The sequence below is a fragment of the Triturus cristatus genome, chromosome 3_2 (genome assembly GCF_964204655.1).
Source record: "Triturus cristatus chromosome 3_2, aTriCri1.1, whole genome shotgun sequence".
Taxonomy (NCBI): domain Eukaryota; kingdom Metazoa; phylum Chordata; class Amphibia; order Caudata; family Salamandridae; genus Triturus; species Triturus cristatus.
Window position 1 is genome coordinate 517,651,546 of NC_140584.1, and position 21,156 is coordinate 517,672,701.

The following is a 21,156-nucleotide window of genomic DNA, read 5'->3' on the forward strand; positions in this document are numbered from 1 at the left end:
ATCGTTCAATGTCAGAAATTCTGCAGGTTGAAGTTTCCAAGGTGCCTTGAGTGGAACTCTGGACTCCTGTATTCCTTTCTGCTGATACCACTCCTGCCTGAGATTTCAAGAAGATCAGGACCGACTGGGCCCTAGCCATCCTAGTGACCCTGGTGTGAGTACGGACAGTATGGTATCCAGAACACAGGGGCTTGAGCATCTGTCCTCTGATCAGGCTGCCCCTGCGAAAGGATCTGCTGTTGCAGAAGCAGGACAGAGTTCTGCACTCGGGCCTTCGCAGTCTCAACCTTCATGCTTGTAGAGTGGCAAGAGCTAAACAGCTAAACACCTTTGACCTTCCTCCAGAAGTGCTTGATGTCATTTTGGCAGGTAGACCCCCTCCAGGCAAAGCTGTCTGACGTTTTGTTGCATGTTCTGTTCCTGGTCCGGCACAGCTTTGCACTGGGATCGGTTAAAGGGTACCAGTCGGCTCTTTCTGCCTTTTTTCAGTTACTGGATCAGCCCTCATTGTTTAAGCCTTCAGTAATTATGCGCTTTCTGAAAGGTTCACAACATTTGTTTCCTCCCTCTCCCTGTGTCATGCCTCAGTGGGACCTTCACTTGGTCCTCGCTTGTCTGATGGGCACTCCCTTCGAGCTACTTCACAGCTGCTCGTTGTGGCTTCATACCCTCAAGACAGTGTTTCATGTTGACATCGGAGTGGCGTGTAAATGAGCTTCAAGCTTTCAGTGTCAACCCTCTGTACACTGCCTTCTTCCCAGACAAGCTGAGTTTGCGGACACTGGCATCCTAAATTAGTGATGCCATTACAGGTCAGTCTAAACTTCACCTTATGGCATTCTAAGCTTAGCCTCGCCACTCTAAGAAGGAGAAGGAGAGACTCCAACGTTTGGACTCCAAGATACCGCTAAGCTTTTATAGTGATTTTACCAAAGAACAGTGAGTGGACAATCAGCTCTTTCTGGCGTTCTCTGGAGCCAAAAAAGGGGAGGCTGTGCAGAAGAGCCATACTCCAGCTTGATTGTGCTCTGCATTAAGATCTGCTATACCTTGGCTATAAAGCAGTCTCTGCAAGGACTTCATGGTCATTTTACCAGGACCTGCCACCCCTACAATGTCAAATGGAGTCCCTGTCCTGGACATTTGTCAGACGGCTATGTGGGCATTCCTCGCATTATTGTCTGTTTTGCCAAGATAGGCATTGTGCCCACTTAGTCCTGCAAGACTTTCTGGTTTGAGTCTGTTCACAGATCCTCCTCCAAATAGGTATTACTTTAGTGTCTATTCAAAAGATGAGGAATCTGTGGCTATAAGTCTCTATCAGAAGAACAAGTTACTTACCTTTGATAACGCTCTTTCTGGTAGAGACTCTAGCTGCATTTTCCTCACTGACATTCCCATCCTCCCCGTTCTGTGATTACACTCTATCCAATAATATGATACCAAGTCTAGGAATCTGCATACTGTTCTGAATCTGGTGGCGTGGACAGTTTCGAAAGTAATTGACGTCAGCGTGCAGGAGTGGGACCTAAATAGGCTCCGCATGTCATTTTTGGAGCGGAACAGCATTTGTGCAGAGACTCACTGCTCCACCTACTCCCCAAAGAGGTACTGCTAAAAGGTTTCCGGATCCAGTCTGATTCGTAGGGAATATTCAAAAGGCGAGGAATCTAAGGCTAGATAGTCTCTACCAGAAAGAGCTTATCAAAGGTAAGTAACTTGTTTATTACACAGGATACCTATTAATCAATACAGTGCTCTTTGAAAAGAACCCTAAACTATTATACACGTAAAACTAAAGCAGCTAACTCCCATATTAAGTAGAGGGATTTTTGATGCATTAGGGGCATTTGGCTCTACGTTTCTAGTTTATGTGTACTTTTTGTATGTGAAGGATTACTTTCTTTTTTGCTATTAAAATTATGTGTTTAATAAACACGATTATTATTTTTTTTTAGTAATTTTTGAAGGATAAGGGTGTTGCGTGTTTTGGTTGAACAACAATCAACTCAACTTATTCTGTTGTAAATTATATTGCTTTAAAATGCCTCGGTTATCAACTACTAAACCCTGTTGTCAAACGGGCAAATTAATTAGACATAGATTCTTATTTTTGTACATCTTTACAAAACCTTGACTGTTGGCTATATACTTTCATTTACAAAAGGCTATTTTGAGTTAAAGCTTTTTCATTGAGAGGACTGCTAACACATCAAATGTTTTGGGCTATATTTTCAGAACGTATAGAATGGTGTTACACTGTCAAAAGCTACGCTCGTGCCATCCTCTTTACATTCAGCAAAGAAAATATGTAAGGGAATTCTATGTCAGGACTGGAGGCGAGGATTATGCCTTCTTCCTTCACTTTATTCCACAGCAGCCTGAAGGTTAACAAAAGACTACATTTCCCATGAACCATAGGGAAAGAGTAGTCAAAAAAAACCAACATGGTAACAACCAATGAACACAGAGTATGAACGTCCAATCCACAATGAGAGCGTCCCACATAGTCCTTTGCTAGTGTCCTCTCTTCCTCTTTCTTCGCTGCTCCGCAGCAAGATAAGTACCCTTTAATGCTTTCTCTTTGTAGTGCTAAGGGGTTCTGGTTTTATATTTCATACTAGCGTTTCTATTCATATTGTTGCGCGTAGAGGCTTTACTTATTGCCATGATGTTGGAATGTGCTGTGAGACATTTGTTTTTGCCGGTATTGTGATCGCGCTTCAGCGCTACTTCTCAAGCGCTTCGGACGTGTTGGTTTTGTTCGCGCTTCAGCGCGTTCGGTAGTTATTCTCTCCCGCCGCGGGGTCGAGGTTCTCCTCGTCCCTACGCGGCGCAGCGCTGGCTGGCTCTGGTCCTCCCGCCTCTAGAGGGCGCAGGTGGGACGCGGGAGGCGCGTCGCGGGGTTTGATTCTCTTCAGAGAATTCAAACACCGCGCGCGCGTCAGTTCCCGAGGAGCTCCGGTCTGAGGCTTACGCCCGCTTGGGGGTCTGTACCGGCGATCGGCGGTAAAGTTAACCCGCGATCGGCCGTTTTGTTCACATTACGCCCTGTTCACCCAAAGAGCAGTTGGTGAACAGGGTCTGGTATTCTGCTCTAAATAACGCCTCTTTTGAGGTCTTGTACATTTTTCCCTGTCAGGGATTCATAAAGGGACCCAGCCCAGACCGGCAATCACCTCTTGGCATAGGGGTGGAGTGTTATATATTCTTTGGTAGCCAGCAGTGGTCCCTGGGAGGCTTGTTCCCTGTAATTGCGGCTTTTTAGCTGCGCCTCTGATTTGGCTGACACCCAGCCTCTACTTCAAGGCCTATTCACGGCTGTTAAATTGCCACTCCGCTATTTTGGCTCATGGAGTACTACGATCAATACCCGGAGGAGGAGGACCCTCTTGCGGAGATGCCCTGGGGAGATGCATTTTATGAGGCGGTAGATTCCTCGATTTACCAGGCCGTGGGTCAAGTTATTTCTCCCCTGGAAGACAGGCTGTCGCGCCAGATTACTGAGGCATTTTCTCGTCTGGAACACCGCATGGGTTCTCAAGCTGCCCTGCCTATTCCACCGGCCCCCCTTCCCACAGGTTCCCCTCCGAGTAAGCGCCCTCGGGTGCCTGGAGTGGATGGCGACGCTTTTGAGCGGTTGCGGCAAGCTTTTCTCGACACTCAGACAGTACAGCCAAGGGTCGTTCCCCCTACCCCACCTCCTTCTACCCCTAGGGATATGGATCAGGGCGCGTCTGGTGATCCGGACTCCGACCCCGGCCCTTCCAGGCCGTGGCTTCCCTCTCGCCCTACTGTTCCCCCCTCGATTACCGCAGACACGTTGGATCCGAATGAGATCGTTCACCCGCGCTCTTCGGAGTGGGTCCCAGGGGACAAGGTGGCAGCTTATGTGGCGGAGCACATCCGTCGTCCTTTAGAAAAGGAGGCCCGCAATTGCTTGCGGGCAGAGTGCCCTCGGCCCTCGCTGGAGGGTAAAGTAGCTCTCACCCCCGAGATTGACTCCAGGATGTTCACCTTTTTACAAAAATGTATTCGCGATCCCAAAAAAGGGATTGATCGGTCCTGGAGGGCCTGCCAGGACAAGCTTCTGGACGCCTTAGGGCCGGCCACCAAGATTTTGGATATGGCTGAAGAGGCCAAGGAGTCAGGCTCTGTTATTTCCCCGGAAAACCTCTCCAACTGGGCTCAACGAGTGATCATATTCCTGGGCAATGCCAATTGCGCTCTTTCAACCGAGCGCCGCAGGTCCCTGCTCATAAAGATAGATCCGAAATTGGGAGACCTAGCGGATTCCGAGGCTGGCGCCGTGGCTCAGGGTGGCCTGTTTGGCGAGCCTTTCGTGAAAGAACTGGGCAAGTTCGTGAATACCTTCACATCCCTCGACAGGGCACAATCCACCATCAAGAAAGTTTTTCCCCGTGTTTTTCACGGGGCCGGTCGAGGCAGGGGCCGCTCGGCTGGTCGAGGTCACCAGCAGGGTAACCAGAAGGGCTCCGGTCAGTCACAGGACCAGTCGCGATTTGGGAACTTCTACCCTACCAGAGGCCGCAGAGGCAAAGGACGAGGATTCCGCGGTGGCTCCACCCCCTCCAACTCCGGTGAGTCTTCTAATTTTTTCCCCATCGCAGATAGGGGGACGGTTGCAAGGTTGTTTTCAGGCTTGGTTGTCCCTAACACACGATGCTTGGGTTCTCCAAACAGTGAGGGGGTTCCATATAGAATTCACAGGGTCCCCGTTTCAGCGGTCAAGTCCCCGCCCCATTCAGTTTTCGACTCCAGACGCCGCCCTCGTGGACGAGGAGATCGCATCCCTCCTTCACAAGGGCGCCGTCCTTCCCGCCACCCGCCATTCCAGAGGTTTTTTGAGCAATATCTTCTTAGTGGACAAAACAGACGGTGGCAAGAGGCCAGTCATCAATCTAAGCGAGTTCAACGAATGGCTGGTGTATCGCCATTTCAAAATGGAGGGGATTCACCTCCTGAGAGATGTTTTACGACCCTACGACTATATGGTTCGCCTAGATCTCAAGGACGCCTACCTGGTGATCCCGATCTTTCCTCCGCACAGGCGGTTTCTCCAGTTCTCCTGGCGCGACCGGATTTACGAGTTTGCTGCCCTCCCGTTTGGCCTCTCGTCGGCGCCGTGGTGCTTCACCATGGTTCTCAAACCGGTGGTGGAGTTTTTGAGGGCAAGAGGGGTCAGAATGATCGTATACTTGGACGACCTTCTTTTGATGGCGTCTTGCCCGCGTCAGCTGGAAGGCCATCTTCAGATGACGGTGAACCTCCTTCAAGATCTCGGGTTTGTTATCAACCAGAGCAAGTCTCTCTTACATCCGACCCAATCGCTTACCTTTCTGGGGTTCGTGATCGACTCGCCCTCTTCCACTCTCAGCCTCCCGGCCAAAAAGATCGCCAAGATCAGACACGAGTTGCGTCGTGTCCTGACCAGACAGAGGATCTCCCTCCGTCAGCTCACCCGTGTGGTCGGCCTCCTGTCGGCCTCCATTCAGGCCATATTTCCGGGCCCGCTTCATTATCGGGCTTTGCAGCGCCTCAAGGCTTACTTTCTACGGAAGGGTTTCCCTTATTCGCACATGGTGACTCTCACCCCAGAGGTGAATGCCGAGATCCAGTGGTGGCTGGAGCATATGGAGGCCTGGAACGGCCGAGCGATTTTTGGGTCCGCCCCGGATTTGGTGATCGAGTCAGACGCCAGCCGGTTGGGCTGGGGTGCGCGCTGCGGGGAGCTATCCACAGGGGGCTTGTGGTCTCCAGACGAACAGAAATTACACATAAATTGTCTGGAACTTTTGGCAGGTTCGTTTGCCGTACGGTGCTGGACGAAAGACTTGGTGCGGTCGTGTGTTCTGCTGAAAATGGACAACATTTCAGCGGTCCGCTACGTGAACCATCTGGGGGGCACCAGATCCAAGGCTCTCTCGGACCTAGCGGCCAGCTTTTGGCAGTATTGTCTGGACAGCCAGATCTCCGTCACGGCAGAGTACCTTCCCGGTCGGGACAATGTAGAGGCGGATTTCCAATCTCGTCATTTCCGAGACTCCAGCATGTGGAGGTTGGACGCGAGCGTTTTTGTGGCCCTGAACGAGCGGTGGGGTCCTTTTTCGGCGGATCTGTTTGCGTCCAGACTGGACCACCAGATACCTCGGTTCTTCAGTTGGAGACCGGACCCGCTGGCGGCGGCCACGGACGCATTCCTGCAGGATTGGAGCTTAGAGCGGGGGTACGCGTTTCCCCCCTTTGCGATGATCACGCGCTCTTCGGCGCAGGTTCGCAGGCAGAAGGCAGACCTAGTGATGGTCACTCCCCTGTGGAGGTCGCAAGTATGGTTTCCGGTTCTACTGGAACTTTCCTGGGATTTTCCAATCCTACTCCCCCACTTTCCCACTCTTCTCACGAATCCCGACGGGGGTCTCCACCCGTTAGTGTCAGCAGGGTCGCTGTTTCTCATGGCGTGGCGGATTTCCGGGGTAGATGGGAAGCCCCAGGACTTTCGCGCGCAGCTGAGAGTCTCATCTCAAAGGCCTGGGCGGACGGCACAGTTAAACGATACAAGTCCGCATGGAACAGATGGGTCAGTTGGTGTGTGCGACGGGGTTACGATCCCTTGGGCGCAGACGTGGTTCAGGTGGTAAATTTCTTGGCCCACCTGGCCTCTGAGGGTTTGGCCTACCGATCCATTAATACCTTTCGGTCGGCTATTTCGTCGGGTCACCCCCCGATTAATGGTAAACCTATAGGAGAACACCCCTTGGTGTGCAGGTTGCTCCGTGGAGTGAGGCTCTCGTTACCCCCAGAGCCTCGTTACTCCGCTTTGTGGGACGTGAATCTAGTCCTTAATCTCTTTCTCTCTTGGCAGCCTAACCGGTTTCTTTCTCGGAAAGAGCTTTCAGCAAAATTGGCAATGCTCCTTTGCTTGATCTCTTGCAGGAGAGTTTCAGACGTGCGAGCCCTGGACATCTCTGGAAGAATGTTTACCCCTGACGGGGTAACCTTCACCCTTTTACGGCGTACGAAGTGCCATACTAGGGTAATCTCGTACCCGGCCTTCCCGGACTCGCCGAAGTTATGCGTAGTTCGGTGTCTAAAAGCATATGAGGAGATGACGGAAGAATTTCGTCCCCCGGGAGAACGCCAGTTGCTCATCGCACTCCGGAAACCCTTTAAGGCGGTTTCCTCACCCACCATTGCCAGGTGGGTCCGGTGGGTGATGCAGGAGGCTGGGATAAGCCTTCGGGACTTTGGAGCACACTCTGCTCGCGGTGCAATGGCGTCGAAGGCGTTTGGCTTGGGTGCTCGCCTTGAGGATATCCTCAATGCTGCTGATTGGTCTTCGGACTCTACGTTTAAGAGGTTCTATTTCAAACCAGTTCTGAATATGGCTCAGCTGGTTGTGGGCAAGCTTTGAACAAGCATAATCCTCGCCTCCAGTCCTGACATAGAATGAAAATTTTCCTAGCTAACGTAACGGAAAGTTTCAATTCTATTAAGGACTCGGAGGCGAGGATTATCCCGCCCGTCACTCCTGGAGGAGGTCCCTCCCCGTATGACAGTAAGTAGATGTTTTCAATGTTGATGGACAGTTTTCTGATGTTTGTAACCTGTCTTACTCCGTAACAGGGTTCCTTTGTGTTTCCTGGAGTAATACGTTTCTGTTGTTCGCAGGTTCAGACACTCAAAAGCAAGATGTTTGAGGAGTTCGGGTCAGCTGGCGTCGCGCTCCGAAAGAGGAAGAGAGGACACTAGCAAAGGACTATGTGGGACGCTCTCATTGTGGATTGGACGTTCATACTCTGTGTTCATTGGTTGTTACCATGTTGGGTTTTTTTGACTACTCTTTCCCTATGGTTCATGGGAAATGTAGTCTTTTGTTAACCTTCAGGCTGCTGTGGAATAAAGTGAAGGAAGAAGGCATAATCCTCGCCTCCGAGTCCTTAATAGAATTGAAACTTTCCGTTACGTTAGCTAGGAAAATTTTCATTATACAGAGATCTCTAAACATAAGCGTTGTGAATTTTCAAAAGTTTGTCAGTAACTGAATTTCTTTCTTTTTCAGGCAGCTGATGGATTTCTATTTGTTGTGGGTTGTGACAGAGGAAAGATTTTGTTTGTTTCTGAATCCGTTTTCAAGATCCTCAACTACAGTCAGGTATTGTATTTTACTGGATCCGTTTAAATAAAGAGTGTATATCCCACGCGCGAGTACAAGTGTTCCAAAAGCAATTCTGATGCTCCGCAGTAAAATGAAAAATGCTTTTGTGGTGGTTCATGCTAGTTTTTTAAATATACATACCTACTGAAAGTTCAGGATTTTTCGATTACAGTTGGCAACAACATCTTACATCTTATTGCATCCCACACCAGCAACATGGCATTAACGTAAATTTCACTGAATTTTTTAGTTGTATTGTAAAGAAATCACAGGATATTTGAGTTAGTTTCTGTGCTAATTGCTCTCTAAATTGGTGGTTTCCCTACCATTCACCATTTATGTAATATAAATAATAAACATTTGTAAGAGGCAACTATTGAAATCCAGAATGCAGTTTAAACATTTTAGAACACCTTTATTTTGTCACTTTGATTGTGTTTTACAGTATGCAATTATGTTTGGATACAATATATATTCTTATAGCATATTCATTTAGTTATAAGTACTTCATGATTAGTTGCAATGATTCTATACTACATTGTCACCTGATAAAGAAAAATTAAACAAATAAGCTCCCACACAAATTAATGTTGATGACGTAATTCAGCCAACACGTGTTCTGCCAAGCCTGTCGCTTTTTCAAGACTGTAAGGAGAAAGTTTATTTACAATCATAATTACCAAAATTCCATTTTTAGTTGATAACGTAATATATTTATCATGTAATCTGACAGTACAAGAACATCTATACTTGGATATTAAACCAAAAATCCTTTAGTTACAATTACCAATTCCAATAATTATTCTGGTACAATTAGCAATATTTACTAATTTTACATGATTTGGCATGGAAAAATAAAAAATACTACCACAATTTCAAATCCAAAACTGCTCATTACATAACAAAAACATCTTTTTATTACAAGGCTAAATACTCCATGACATATTAGAGAAGAACTTGCAAGGATAAAAAATGAATAAGTATTTGTGGATCACATTATGATTGATAAAATAAATACATTTCTATTATGTTAATTTCACGGAACTTTGTCATCTCACACTGCACCCATTAGCCCATAAAGTCTTCTGAATGACTAGCGTTTAGCACAATGCCCCTTGAGAAATTCCTCCTTACCAGATGGTATGTCTATAGGAACAAGAAACAGAAACAGCTGGTCTCCTGTTCTGTCTTTTTTTGCCTTTTACTTTTATCATTTGTTCCCACCGCCCTCAGCAGCTGACTTCACCCATCTGCCCTAATTTCCCTGATGTTTAGTGCCTTTGCAACACGGCTGTAGGTGTGCAGCCTGTCCACGGCTGCCAGGGGTAGTGCCTGCTCTGCATCCCTAGAGTTGCCTATAACCTTCACCTATTTATTTTCACTCTAGCCCTGAGCTATTTACCCTCTGATCACTGTATGCTTGCCTTCCTTTTTAGACCGACTGCAATGTTTGTAGGCTAAATATTCTTTTTTTTAAACTTCGTTAAAGAAATGGTGTAGGGTGGGCCATGTTGAAGCGACACCTCCAGGCTTTTCAGTCTTTCCCTGTGATCATAAAGGAGAGAAACACGGCAGTGAAGTAGCCATCTGCCGATCTGTGAATCAGGCCCTAATTCTGATGTGTTGCTATCAACATATCCCAGAACCCCACATTATTCTTTCTTTCTCAGTTAATTCAAAGACCATAAGCAACCTTTCATTCTTCATTTGTTATTTTACAGAGGTTTCTCCCTCTTTTCAAATGACTTAATCACTCCTATCTTTTGAGGAGATTCTATATTGCATCTGGAAAATTCTCAGACCTAACAGCCACGATTTCATCTCCCTGGTTCAAGCCTGTTTCTAGCGATACTTCATCAATAGTGGCACCCTTATTGCAGGCAACTTGCTTGATTTGGTGATTTCCTCTGAAAATACTGCTCTGGACTCCACTCTGGGTGAATGAGCAGACCATTAAAATACTTATCTTTCAAAACCTCTTCTTGGTTCAATAAAACTCTTTGCGTGCAAAGATGCCATTACAACAGTTTAACACTGGTAGTGACGTGACTATAGCCCAAACAAAAATAGCAAATATAGAATCTCCTTTAGATTATATAAGTAAGTGATTCACTTAGCTCACTCACAATACTACTCTGCTAGAATTGTGAACACTCATAATAAAAATAAACTTTTGAAATTGTAACTGAACTATCTTCCGCCTCCGACCTAACTCCATATGCCCCGGCTTCATAATCCTTTAGCAAAGAATGTAATTATGTTTTCCTATATATAATTAAAACCATTTGAAACATAATTTCCAATTAATTTGTTCAATGTCAAATTCTGCTCAACCCAGGCACCATGGTAGCTGCTTGGTGGAAGAAATTTGATAGTTGGCCTTCCTCTAGAGGCACCTACACTATAAGGCCTTCAGAGGAAGCTTTCTATCAACTGAGCCTTCTGGGCTATGCTGACAGAAGGCATACAGTCCCCTGTCTGCCAAACTCTAAATAAGTGCCTCCGGTATTGAAGCATGTCACAATCAAGCGGGTCAATACAAAACTCTTTGTCAGAGATAGGCTCAGTGCAGCAAGATCTATTTATTTCAAAGGTCTACTGAAGCCTTGAGCAGCTTAAAATGGGACAAGTTTGACATCTGTAGCTGTCAAGGTCGCTTTGCTGCGTTTCTCCCCTCTCAAAGGTTAGGACTAAGTCTTTTTTGCAAACTCTTGGTCCTTCTTAAGGAAGTGGCTACGTGCGGCAGTTGGACTGGGCTCCACAAAACTCCCAGCAGGACTAACCGGGAAGTCTTGCCCCCAAGTGTTTTTCTAAAACTTTATTTTGTTTTTTTGGGCATTGGAAACATTCCAAGTCCCAACTTTAGAGCAGTCCAAACATCTTCCTCCTAGTAACTCCTAAAACTTCTAAAATTGAATTCCAGGGACAGTTTATATGGTCCGAGGGGATAAATAGCTGTGGATAATAATCTCAACCAGTCTCTTCAGGAAGTGTTTCAGCTGAAATCTAGTCCCTCTCACCTACTGATTCTTCTATGGTCTCCTTTCTTTTATCTCTCTGTGGACTTCATGAAACCATCTTTTTCACCTTTGAGATTCACATTCAGAAATTGGGTTCAAGAAAAAGCAGCCTACAATTCCTAAGTTCGTTCTCAGGCAAACAAAGGTACTCTGACATCAGTATTCTTCTAGTCTTCTCCAACTTGTACTCTGTGGTTTGATTTGTAGGTGATGGGAGCGGCACGTTTTAGGTGCTCCTTCCCTATTTTTTTATTACTTCCTCTGCCTTACTGTCAAAACTATCTGAAAAAGTACTATTCTTAATGTATTCTAAGGTTGTGTAAGACTATCTTATCTGCTTGAAGTCCCCTTCCCAACCTGTGGGTTGGCCTATTAAAATGAAGTACAACTTTCCCTCCAACAGCGAAATATCTACAGAAACTGTGCATTTTGTAAATTTTGGATAGGAGGGCCTAGTGAAATTATGAAAAGTTGCTTTAATTTGTCCTGGTATCCAAATCTTACCATTGATATATGGTTTAAAGTTCCAGAAAACATTACTTGTCTTTGGGCCATATGTAGGTAGCAACACATTTACCGATTCATAAATACCGAATTTTACCGATTCGGTATTTATGAATCGGTAAATGTGATGTAGGTAATGAATCGGTAAATTTTACCGATTCGGAAAAATTCGGTAAATATGAATCGGTATTTACCGATTCGGTAATGGGGCATACCTTCCCATTGATATCTATGGGCCTGGAGGCCCATAGGAATCAATGGGAAGCCAGTCACCATTACCGATTCAATAAATACCGATTCGGTAATGGGGGAGCATATACAAGGGTGGCAGGGTGTCACATTGACACCCTGTTGCACCCCTAATTCTTGCACGTGTGCACATGTGGCGCACATACATGCCCTAAGGGCATGTATGTCTGCCACATGGCACTCTTACATCTGCAAAATATTGCGTTTTGCAAGGTATTCGTTATTTATCACCAACCTGTATTTGGTGGTAAATAACGAATTCTTAATTCTAATTTGCACTCTTTAGAGTGCTCCCTACATTCAGGATTCGGTATTTACCGATTCGGTATTTTACAGAATCCTGAATTATGCCTCCTACATCCCAAATAGCTAAATACCGGTCGGTAACGGGATATTTACCGAATTTCGGCCGTTGCCGACCGGTATTTAGCTACCTACATGAGGCCCTTTGTGTGGCCTGGTTGTCTCAACTTTCCACCTTATTCCCACAGCAATATGAAAAGTATAGGTTCATGCGTCCTGATGCCCCCATGTATTGTAATTATACTTATCTTGTCCTGCTAATGGAGAGCTTCAGTATGATCTGCTGTAAAAGAAGCTCCATTCTGCCCTCATTAGGTTAAAAAACGCACTAGATATCAGGTATATGTATATTACTCCAAAGCAAGAAGGGATGTGGCAGCCCACCCAGGCATCAGGAAGTGCCCTTACCCCATAATAGGCATAACAGTCTTTCTACCTCCCAGTGGGCACGTTGGCGGAATGTCTGCCTCCAGGGGTATGGGATAAAATTCACTAGACATTAGGGATATTATTTTGTTTTTAAAAAACGAACATAAGTGTTCGGGTGGCCTCCTCCAGGAATCATGCTGTATTCCACCCCATTACAGGCCTAACCATCCTGCTTGCCCTTCCTGGTGGCCAGATGGGAGATTTAGCAGAATCTGAGGCGATCCACACAATTCCTGCTACCCCGTGTTCCATCACTTTTTCTAATAAAAACGGTGCCCACATGTGTGACTGGGCAGACTACCTGAGTCATAAACAGACCAATCCAGGTACCAAGCAAAGACCACATTGACTTCAAATAGTCACAGTTTTGGTCTGTTCCTGTCATGGGTGATAGGCCCAGTCACACAAGTGGGGTCTTGTTTTTTTTATCTGGCGAAGTCTCGGAAAACTGGGAGGTAGGAATTTTGTGGCACCCCCCAGATGCCGGAACTTTCCCTACACAGAAAGATGAAGAAAATGCATGAATTTAGAGCACGTTTTGAAACATTCCCTCTGAATTTGAAGTAACCTACACTATCAGGTGATTCTGAGCTGTATAAATAACCACTGGCCCTAAACTTAGTATATTGGGCACATTTAAAATATGCAGAGGTTTCCTTCATACAATTTGTTCATTCATTAGAGTTTACAATATGAATTGATGTGTGGTAGGTACACAATGAAATATTATTATAAGCTGCAACTCAGCTTTTGGTTATGGGCATTGTATGCTTTTTGGACAACCAAAAAACACTGATATCCCTGCGACCAGAAGGCTCTGATCGACGTAATGGTAGATTACTTTTGTATATTGGCCATTGGGACAAAAAAAATACAGATGACATTTCCTATTTCTGCTTTTCACCACTTTTCTTTTTTTTATTCCAGCAATTAGTGTCTTTAGGAAAACCATGAGCAGTCTACACACAAATGACTCCTTGCTGAATTTGTAATTTTGTCTAATTTTCAGAAATGTATAGCTTTCTGGAATCACCCCTGAGTTTCCCTTGTGTGTGTGTGTGTGTGTGTTCCCTGAAAAATTGGAAAATGGTGATGTTAGCACATTAAACATTTTGTTAATACCTTATCTAGAGTTTGTCATATGACGATGAAAAGGTTCAGTCTGAAACTGGAAAATAGGAGGGCAAAACTTATAGTCGATAATATCTACTATCGCTACGTTACAGGTAATACAACTTTGCCAAAAATCAGTCATATTAGAGTGGGATGCCAGACCCATGGGCATCCCACGCTTCATTCTCACTATGGTATTATCAGTTAGAATATATAAATAGCACGCTAATGATATATTATGTACCCAGAAGTCGTTTGTCAGGGAAGAATCATTTCCTATGACCTCTTCCCTCCAAACTTGGCAATTACTTTGATAAAATGCTTCATTGTGTTTTCTCTCTATCTATGGGCATATCACTGCCAATTCTGATTGTTCGTGTCCTAACGGTGTAGCAAGACAACATTTTACATGCTGATTGTTTGCATTGACTTTTTTTTATTGATGCGGAGACTGCTCTCCTGCATGGGTATATTTACGATTTTCATGAATCACGTTTGAAGCAATATTTTAGATAACATTTGTTTCTGATTTATTTCCAATGTAGTGTAGTTTCATTATTTGTAATTTTGAGAGCTCAAACACTTAGGTTTTAGAACCTCCGAGAATTGGTGCGTTCCACTCCGGGTGTCACCATTTTGGATATTGTACCACCTTTCTTGTTTCATCATGCTTATCGCTCATGATTCATGGGCAACATCAGTTAGAATCAGTTACTTCTGAGTGACAACTGCTATTTTATACTATTCTTGTAAATGCACCTGTAGGAAAGCAGTTGAATGTTTTTCCATCTGGGTATACCAATAATTCCTAATGTCTTGCTACCTTTTATTGGCAGACCTGCACTGTAACATGCTTTAACTCAAGTTAGATTTCCTAGGCTTCTGTGCTTACTGGCCACCTTGCACATCCCCAACATTTGCACACGCTCTAACCCAATTTGCTTTTATGTGCCCCTGCACCTTTTGAGAGTGTTTCTTCTGAGTTGATCAGTTTTAAGATACTTCGCAACAACAGTGACAACAACAGTGGCAAGAAGCTTCATTGCAAATAGGGCAACAAAGACAACTTGTCACTCTGTTTTTGATACCTTCAATTTTCTGTTTCAGCACAACATTGCCATGCCCTTTTTGTGGTAAGTGTTTTTCTTTTACCACTATGATACCTTCCCCTCCTAAACTGAATTTCTGGGTCTCATTCCTTTCAGGCACACTAGACCCATAGTGATCATTACTGTCTAATGAAGCTATGTCCTTCTACTTTCATGTTGGACATTTTCATTTTCATTTGACAAACTCTTTTCGAATTAATAGTATTTCCAGACGTTCTACCCCAGTTGTCTTTTTGAACCCCCGCACTGATGAAGATCCAAATATATATTGCAATAGTACATTAAAATGCTGACTGAATTTAGACTGCCTTTCGCCCTAAGAACTTTGTCAGATCGTGCGAGACATCAGTTACTCCTGACATTTTCACATTACCAGATTACTGCTGTAGCCAAACATTACGTCTGTCAATTTGCTGCTCAATTGATATAATTGTTCGGCACACCATTCACTGGTTTAAGCAAGGACCAAGAACATTTGTTTTACAACAAAATCTGTGTTTAGTTTAAAAGTGTTTAGTTTTACAATATAAGTAACTTATGTTTAATTGTAATTCAGTCTCCACGTTAAGGTCTACTAGCATCAGTCTCTCTTAACCTTCTCTTCAAATGAAAAATTGTGTTTATATGAATCCTCAGGAACAACTCTTGGATGTATTGGAGTAGAGCATACACACTGGGACGGGTAAAACCCCCTTTCAGTGTCCAGAAATGCCGATATTTCTGTCAGAAAATGGAAGAGCTGTGCAAAAAAGTTCATTTCCTACTCTGTCAAAATTGGAATAGTGTTTCTGCGTCTATTTAATCCCAGAAAATAGCATGTATCTGTGACCAACATTACACATTGACAATGTTTTGAAAGTGTTTTTGGTTTGTTAAACCAGGTATTTGGAAAGGGGCATAAGCACTCCTTTCGTTTCAAAATGTTTGTGAATATACATGCAGAAAAAAAGAGCAAAAAATAAAAATAGGAATATGAGGAACATTGAGTTCCATAAAAAATAACTAAGTATGCCTACTAGTCTTGTAAGAAGTTAGGTTATTAGTTGGGAAGGGTAGAAGCCCCATTCAAATAATATACCTAATTCTTGTCAGGGTGAACCACAAAGTCACTAAATTAACCTGTGCTTAACCCTCTGGGAGCTTGGCACAAACGCAGTGAGGCTTACCTAGAGGCAACGTGTAAAGTATTTATGCAGTACTTAAACTGTAATAAAGTAAAAATGAAAAAAAATCCCATACTAATGTAGAGAAAGTTGTGTAAAACATAATTAATTATTTGACAAAAATCCAATCAGTAGAAAAGGAGTCATGAATGTTTAATGTTTAAAGTGGAAAATAGCCACATAAAGATCAAAGCGCGGTTCAGATACACAAAGTTAATTGGGCCCAGTCTCTGCTTATCTTCGGACTTGGAAGAACTTTTGAGAAAAAGTGTCTAGGAAGGTAAAGTTCAGCGGAGCAAGGCAGCCAGTGGTGTCCTAGAAGGATGCGGCATCAGGGTGCCGCTGGACAAAGTTGCTGTGACGATTTCTACATTTGGAATTAGTCTCTTTTTTGAAGGTCGAAAATCTCTAGCAGAACGAAGCTGCAGGCTGTGGCCACCAAGGGATCCACGAGGCCAGATACCCATTATGTGAGGGGCCACTGAACAGGATTTGCTGCTACAGAGAAGAACGTAGCAGGAGCTGCTGTGAAATCAGCCCAATCGGCGATGCACCTTGGGCAAATCGGTGAGCAGGTGGGTCTCAGTCTCCTCTTGGTACTCAGAGCACTTTCTGGTAAAAAGTTTCTAAATCCCAAGGTTTGGACTTGCGGTTTTGGGGCACTTTTAGCACCAGTTCCAAGGGTCCAGGACTGGAGGTGCGCTACTTGGATGGTCAGGACACACTCAGGCTGGGTGCAAGAATGGATTCAAGATGGTTGAGCCTTTTCTGTCCCTGAGGCTCTGATCAAGAGGTCAGACAACTAGCACTTGGAGTCACTCCAGTAGTCCTGGGTTCAGGCAGAAAAACAGGTCTCAAGCCGCAGGGCAGTCATTTGAAGGCACAGGGCAGGCTTCAGGCAGCAAGGCAGACCTCTTGGTGCAATAGGGCAGGCCTTTGAAGTACATAGCAGCCTCAAGAAATAGGGCAGTCCTCTGAGAGTCCTCTTCAGGTCCAGAAGTGAATGGAAGAGAGACTCTGAGGTCCTAATGTTTTATGCGGGCCACCTTTGAAGTGGAAGAAACTTTTAGAGTCCCCCTCCCCCCAACAGTTGATGTTGAAATTTCCTTCCTCTCTGCCCTGATCCTAGGATGTCTGAGGGCACAAAGGTCTAGTGTGAAGTTATTTGTGTGTGAGCCAACACAGATTCCTTAAACTGCAAGTGGGGCAGCGCACAGTTATAACATTCCCATCCTTTCAGGATAGCCCATCCTGCCTACACCCAACCCCACTATTCTGTGACTGTCCGGGAGGAATACACAAAGGCCAACTACACCTAATCTTGTGAACTATGAAATAAGCTGCAGGCACCAAATGATTAGGACAAGAAAATGCCAACTTTCCAAAGGTGTCATTTTCAAAATTGTGACTTAAACTCTGACTTTACCATTAAATAGGATTTTATACTACAATCCCTTAGACAACCAACATGACCAACATGACATGTCTACCTGCTCCCAAATCTATGTTTTTACTTATTACATGTATTAAGGTAACTCAATAGTATCCTATCGGAGAAGTAGGCGTCACAGTTGTAAAAAACGAATTTGTGGATATTTGACTACCATGACATAATAAACTTAAAAGTAAATGTCCAACTTTTTAAATACATGCACCCTGACCTATGGGCTGTTAAGGGCCTACTTTAGGGGTAGCTTATATGTATTAAAAAGAGAGTTTTAGACCTGACAAGGGGTTTATTTTGACAGGTCGAATTGGCAGTGTAAAACTACACACAGTCTGCAGTGGCATGTCTGAGGCATGTTTTCAGGGGCTACTTAAGTGGGTGGCACAATAATTAATTTACCGGCCCTGGGTATATGGTATAGCGCTTTACTAGGGACTTAAAAGTAAATGAAATATGCTGATCAGGAGTAAGCTAATTTGATCATGTTGTAGGGAGTGACACAGGCACTTCATCACTAGTTAGTAGTAATGAAGTGTGCATAGTCCTATAGCCAACACAAACTAATTCAGCAAAACAATGGGAGGGAAGGCAAAAGGTTTTGGGAAAAACATCCTATTGCTGGCAGGTATAGCCACCTTTATCCCCAGTGGCAGTCTTTGTGTGGGGGGCAACATCTGTCCTACTTCCCTGCCCTTCCTGGGTTTGGGTCCCAAATGTCTGGGGTGACAAAAGACTAATGTCAGGTCCTTGTTTGTGTTGCAGGTTAGGTCTTTTGAAGTGTAATTCAGGACTGGGCACAATCCCCACCCCCAGCCATCCTTCCAAGATGCCCAATCCTGTTACATCTAAGCCCCCTTTGTTCTCAATGGGGGTAATACACATCCCACTGCAGGAGAGCAAATTAGTGATTTGGCACTGGCAGTAAGTCACACTTGCTTAGGCACAGAAAATTGCAACTTTCTAAAAGTGACACCTTCATAATTGTGACATAAAATCCAATTTTACCACTACAGAGGATTTTAAATTACAATTCATTTGGGTGTAAACATTTCTCTACCTGCCCGAAAACTTAAGTTATCTCTAAGTGTAGTAGGGTAACCCAATATTAGTCAAGGGGAGAGATAGGCCTTACAGTAGCGAAAAACGACTTAAGGAGTTTTCACCTTTAGGATATGTAAAACTTAAACCCACATGTCCTACTTTTTAAATACCATGTACCCTGCACGTTGCTCTATAAGCTTTTACGACCTACCTTTGGGGTGACTTATAAGTAGTACAAATGATGGAAGGTTTAGGCCTGGCAAAAGGTTTATTTTGGCAGTTTAAATGTACACTACAGGCTGCAATAGCGGGCCTCAGACCTGTTTTAAAGAGCTACTTTATTGGGTGGCATGAGTGCTGCAGGTCCACTAGTAGCATTTAATTCACGAGCCCTGGGTACTTATAGTAGGGACTTACAAGTAAATTAAATGTGCCAATCAGTAGTCGTCCAATGGAATCATATTAATAGCGAGAGAGCACTTTGGCATTGGTTAGCAGTGGTAAAGCGCTGAGCCTTAAAGCCAACAAAATAATCAGCGAAACAGGAGGGATTTAGGCAAAAAAAGTTTGGTGTGAACTTGCAGAGAGGGCCAGGTCCAACAAGTCTGTAGTTAGGGGTAAGTATTTTCTTTATGGAAATGATTCTTGTGATATTGTCAAGTTCATATTTATAACATTTAAAATAAACATTATACAGAAGGGTAATTACGTTACAAACAATGAATTGATGATGTATAACTGATCAGAGGCATTCCATAAACATCTAAGACATGTAAGCATTTATAAGTGTATCTCCATATAAAATACTATAATTTATGTTCTCACTAAAGGCGCCGTACGATTTAGGGACAAGCCAGTAATACGAAAATTTGTCACTACTTGCTTATAATATCGAATTACAAGAAAATAGGAGCATAAAAGCACTACGTTTCTTTCGTGCTGCTGAATATGTTCCCATCCTCCCTTCTATGACCCCACCTATAGGAGAAGACAACCGAGTGATCCAGCTGTAACAAAACTGCCAGCTAGAGCAGCTATGCCCTGGAAGCAAGCCCCACCTGCATGCCTGATGCCTTGCATGCTAGCTAGCCATGTATATCTGATACTTGTAATTAGCAGGCTGTTCGCATTGAAACTTGAAGCCCATCTCATCTCTTGCTGCCTTTCACACCTAAGATCCCAAACGATATGCCTGTTAGGGCAGGGAGGCTTTTAACACTAATGCTGCCCATCCAAAAAATTCCAGCTGCATCAAACACACCTAATTACAGCAGAAGACCAGGTTGGTAGAGCTGTGCTGGTTGAGCATCAGTTCCCACTCTTTACAAAATCCATATCATTCTGCAACCACCACATCTTCTTTCTCCCCAGCTTCACTGGTTCTGCAAATAAATCCATAGGGATGGTGAGGCTTTCATTTTACACCAGCTACTCCTAGGCAATCTAAGACAGGCCCATGAACCAAAATGATTTCGGCTTCAAGCAGTGCCGCTCTCATGCCCGCCACACTTGTCCTTTACACAGCCTTGTTCGCTCTTTTTTCTCTGCGTCGTCATACTTCAGATAATTGCTGGCCTCCTTCCTGTAGTCACGTCTCTTCCTGTAACACTCCGTTTGCCCTCCTGTGATTGCTTTGTGCTCCACTTATAAATCTATCAAAGCAGAATTGATGCTGCCTGCACCAAAACAGAGGTGTCAGTTACTAGTGACTGTGATTTATCAGCAGACATTGACCCCCCCCCCGCCCCCGCCCCCCCCCTCCCCCTTCAGAAGTATTGTGACATACCTCACAACGACCAACGCAGAAATGTCTTTGGTACAAAGTAACGTGATAAGGTCCTCAATACGTCAAAAAAAGTCTGGGTCTTATTTGGCCCAGTATGTTTTGTCAATGGTGGATGAACCCAAGTAAGTATGGTGCGGTCACTGTGAGACAGTGTTTGGGAACCCACTGGGTTGGTTAAAAGACCCCTCACACACCAACCTGGTTGGTGTCATGCTTCATCATTGGGGTCCCAACTGGGTGGCCGAATGCCCCCCGGTTGTGCTATGACGCCTGGTTACAGCGGAGCTGGTGTGGTGCAAAGGTGTGATGTCATGTGGTTTAAAAATATCTCTGAGAATCTTTGCCGTTTAAATTTTATTACTGGCAGCTCAGGATATGATTAAAAACTATATATGTGATGCAACTACGAAAGAAGTAATTATCTTATAGTTGTATGTGTGGTGGGTCTACATGTTTCAGCCCGCATGGAGATGTATGTGGGGCTTTCGTCAGGACCAGTGAAAGTGGTGAGTGGCAAAGTGGGTAGTGCCACGTGAGAAGTGAAAAAAATAAAAAGATATTTATACCTACACACTCGCTAAGGTTGTGTGGAACCGGTGTCTGCAAACTTGCGGACACCGCAGCGAAAAAGACATGTGGGAGAGAAAGAGACAGCACAAAACATGTATACATCTGACACATGGGTGCCGAGCATTTCAGCAATTATAAAATGCAATCTTAGGTGCTGTGATGAACCAAACAACTCTGTCAAGAGATCGTAGCTGTGGCCGCATATAGAGCATACAGTGATAATATTGCATGCTGAGAAGCGAATGG

At 44.4% G+C, this 21,156-nt stretch overlaps 1 protein-coding gene across 5 annotated transcripts in view; it reads left to right on the forward strand.

Annotated features, from left to right (window-relative positions):
- BMAL1 (basic helix-loop-helix ARNT like 1) overlaps positions 1–21,156 on the forward strand; it is a 503,136-nt gene that overhangs the window by 273,265 nt on the left and 208,715 nt on the right. For all 5 annotated transcript variants that reach the window (XM_085648206.1, XM_085648207.1, XM_085648208.1 and 2 more), the window contains one exon: positions 8,081–8,173. In XM_085648206.1, the coding sequence (XP_085504332.1) occupies positions 8,081–8,173 (93 nt within the window). The remainder of the gene's footprint in view (positions 1–8,080; positions 8,174–21,156) is intronic.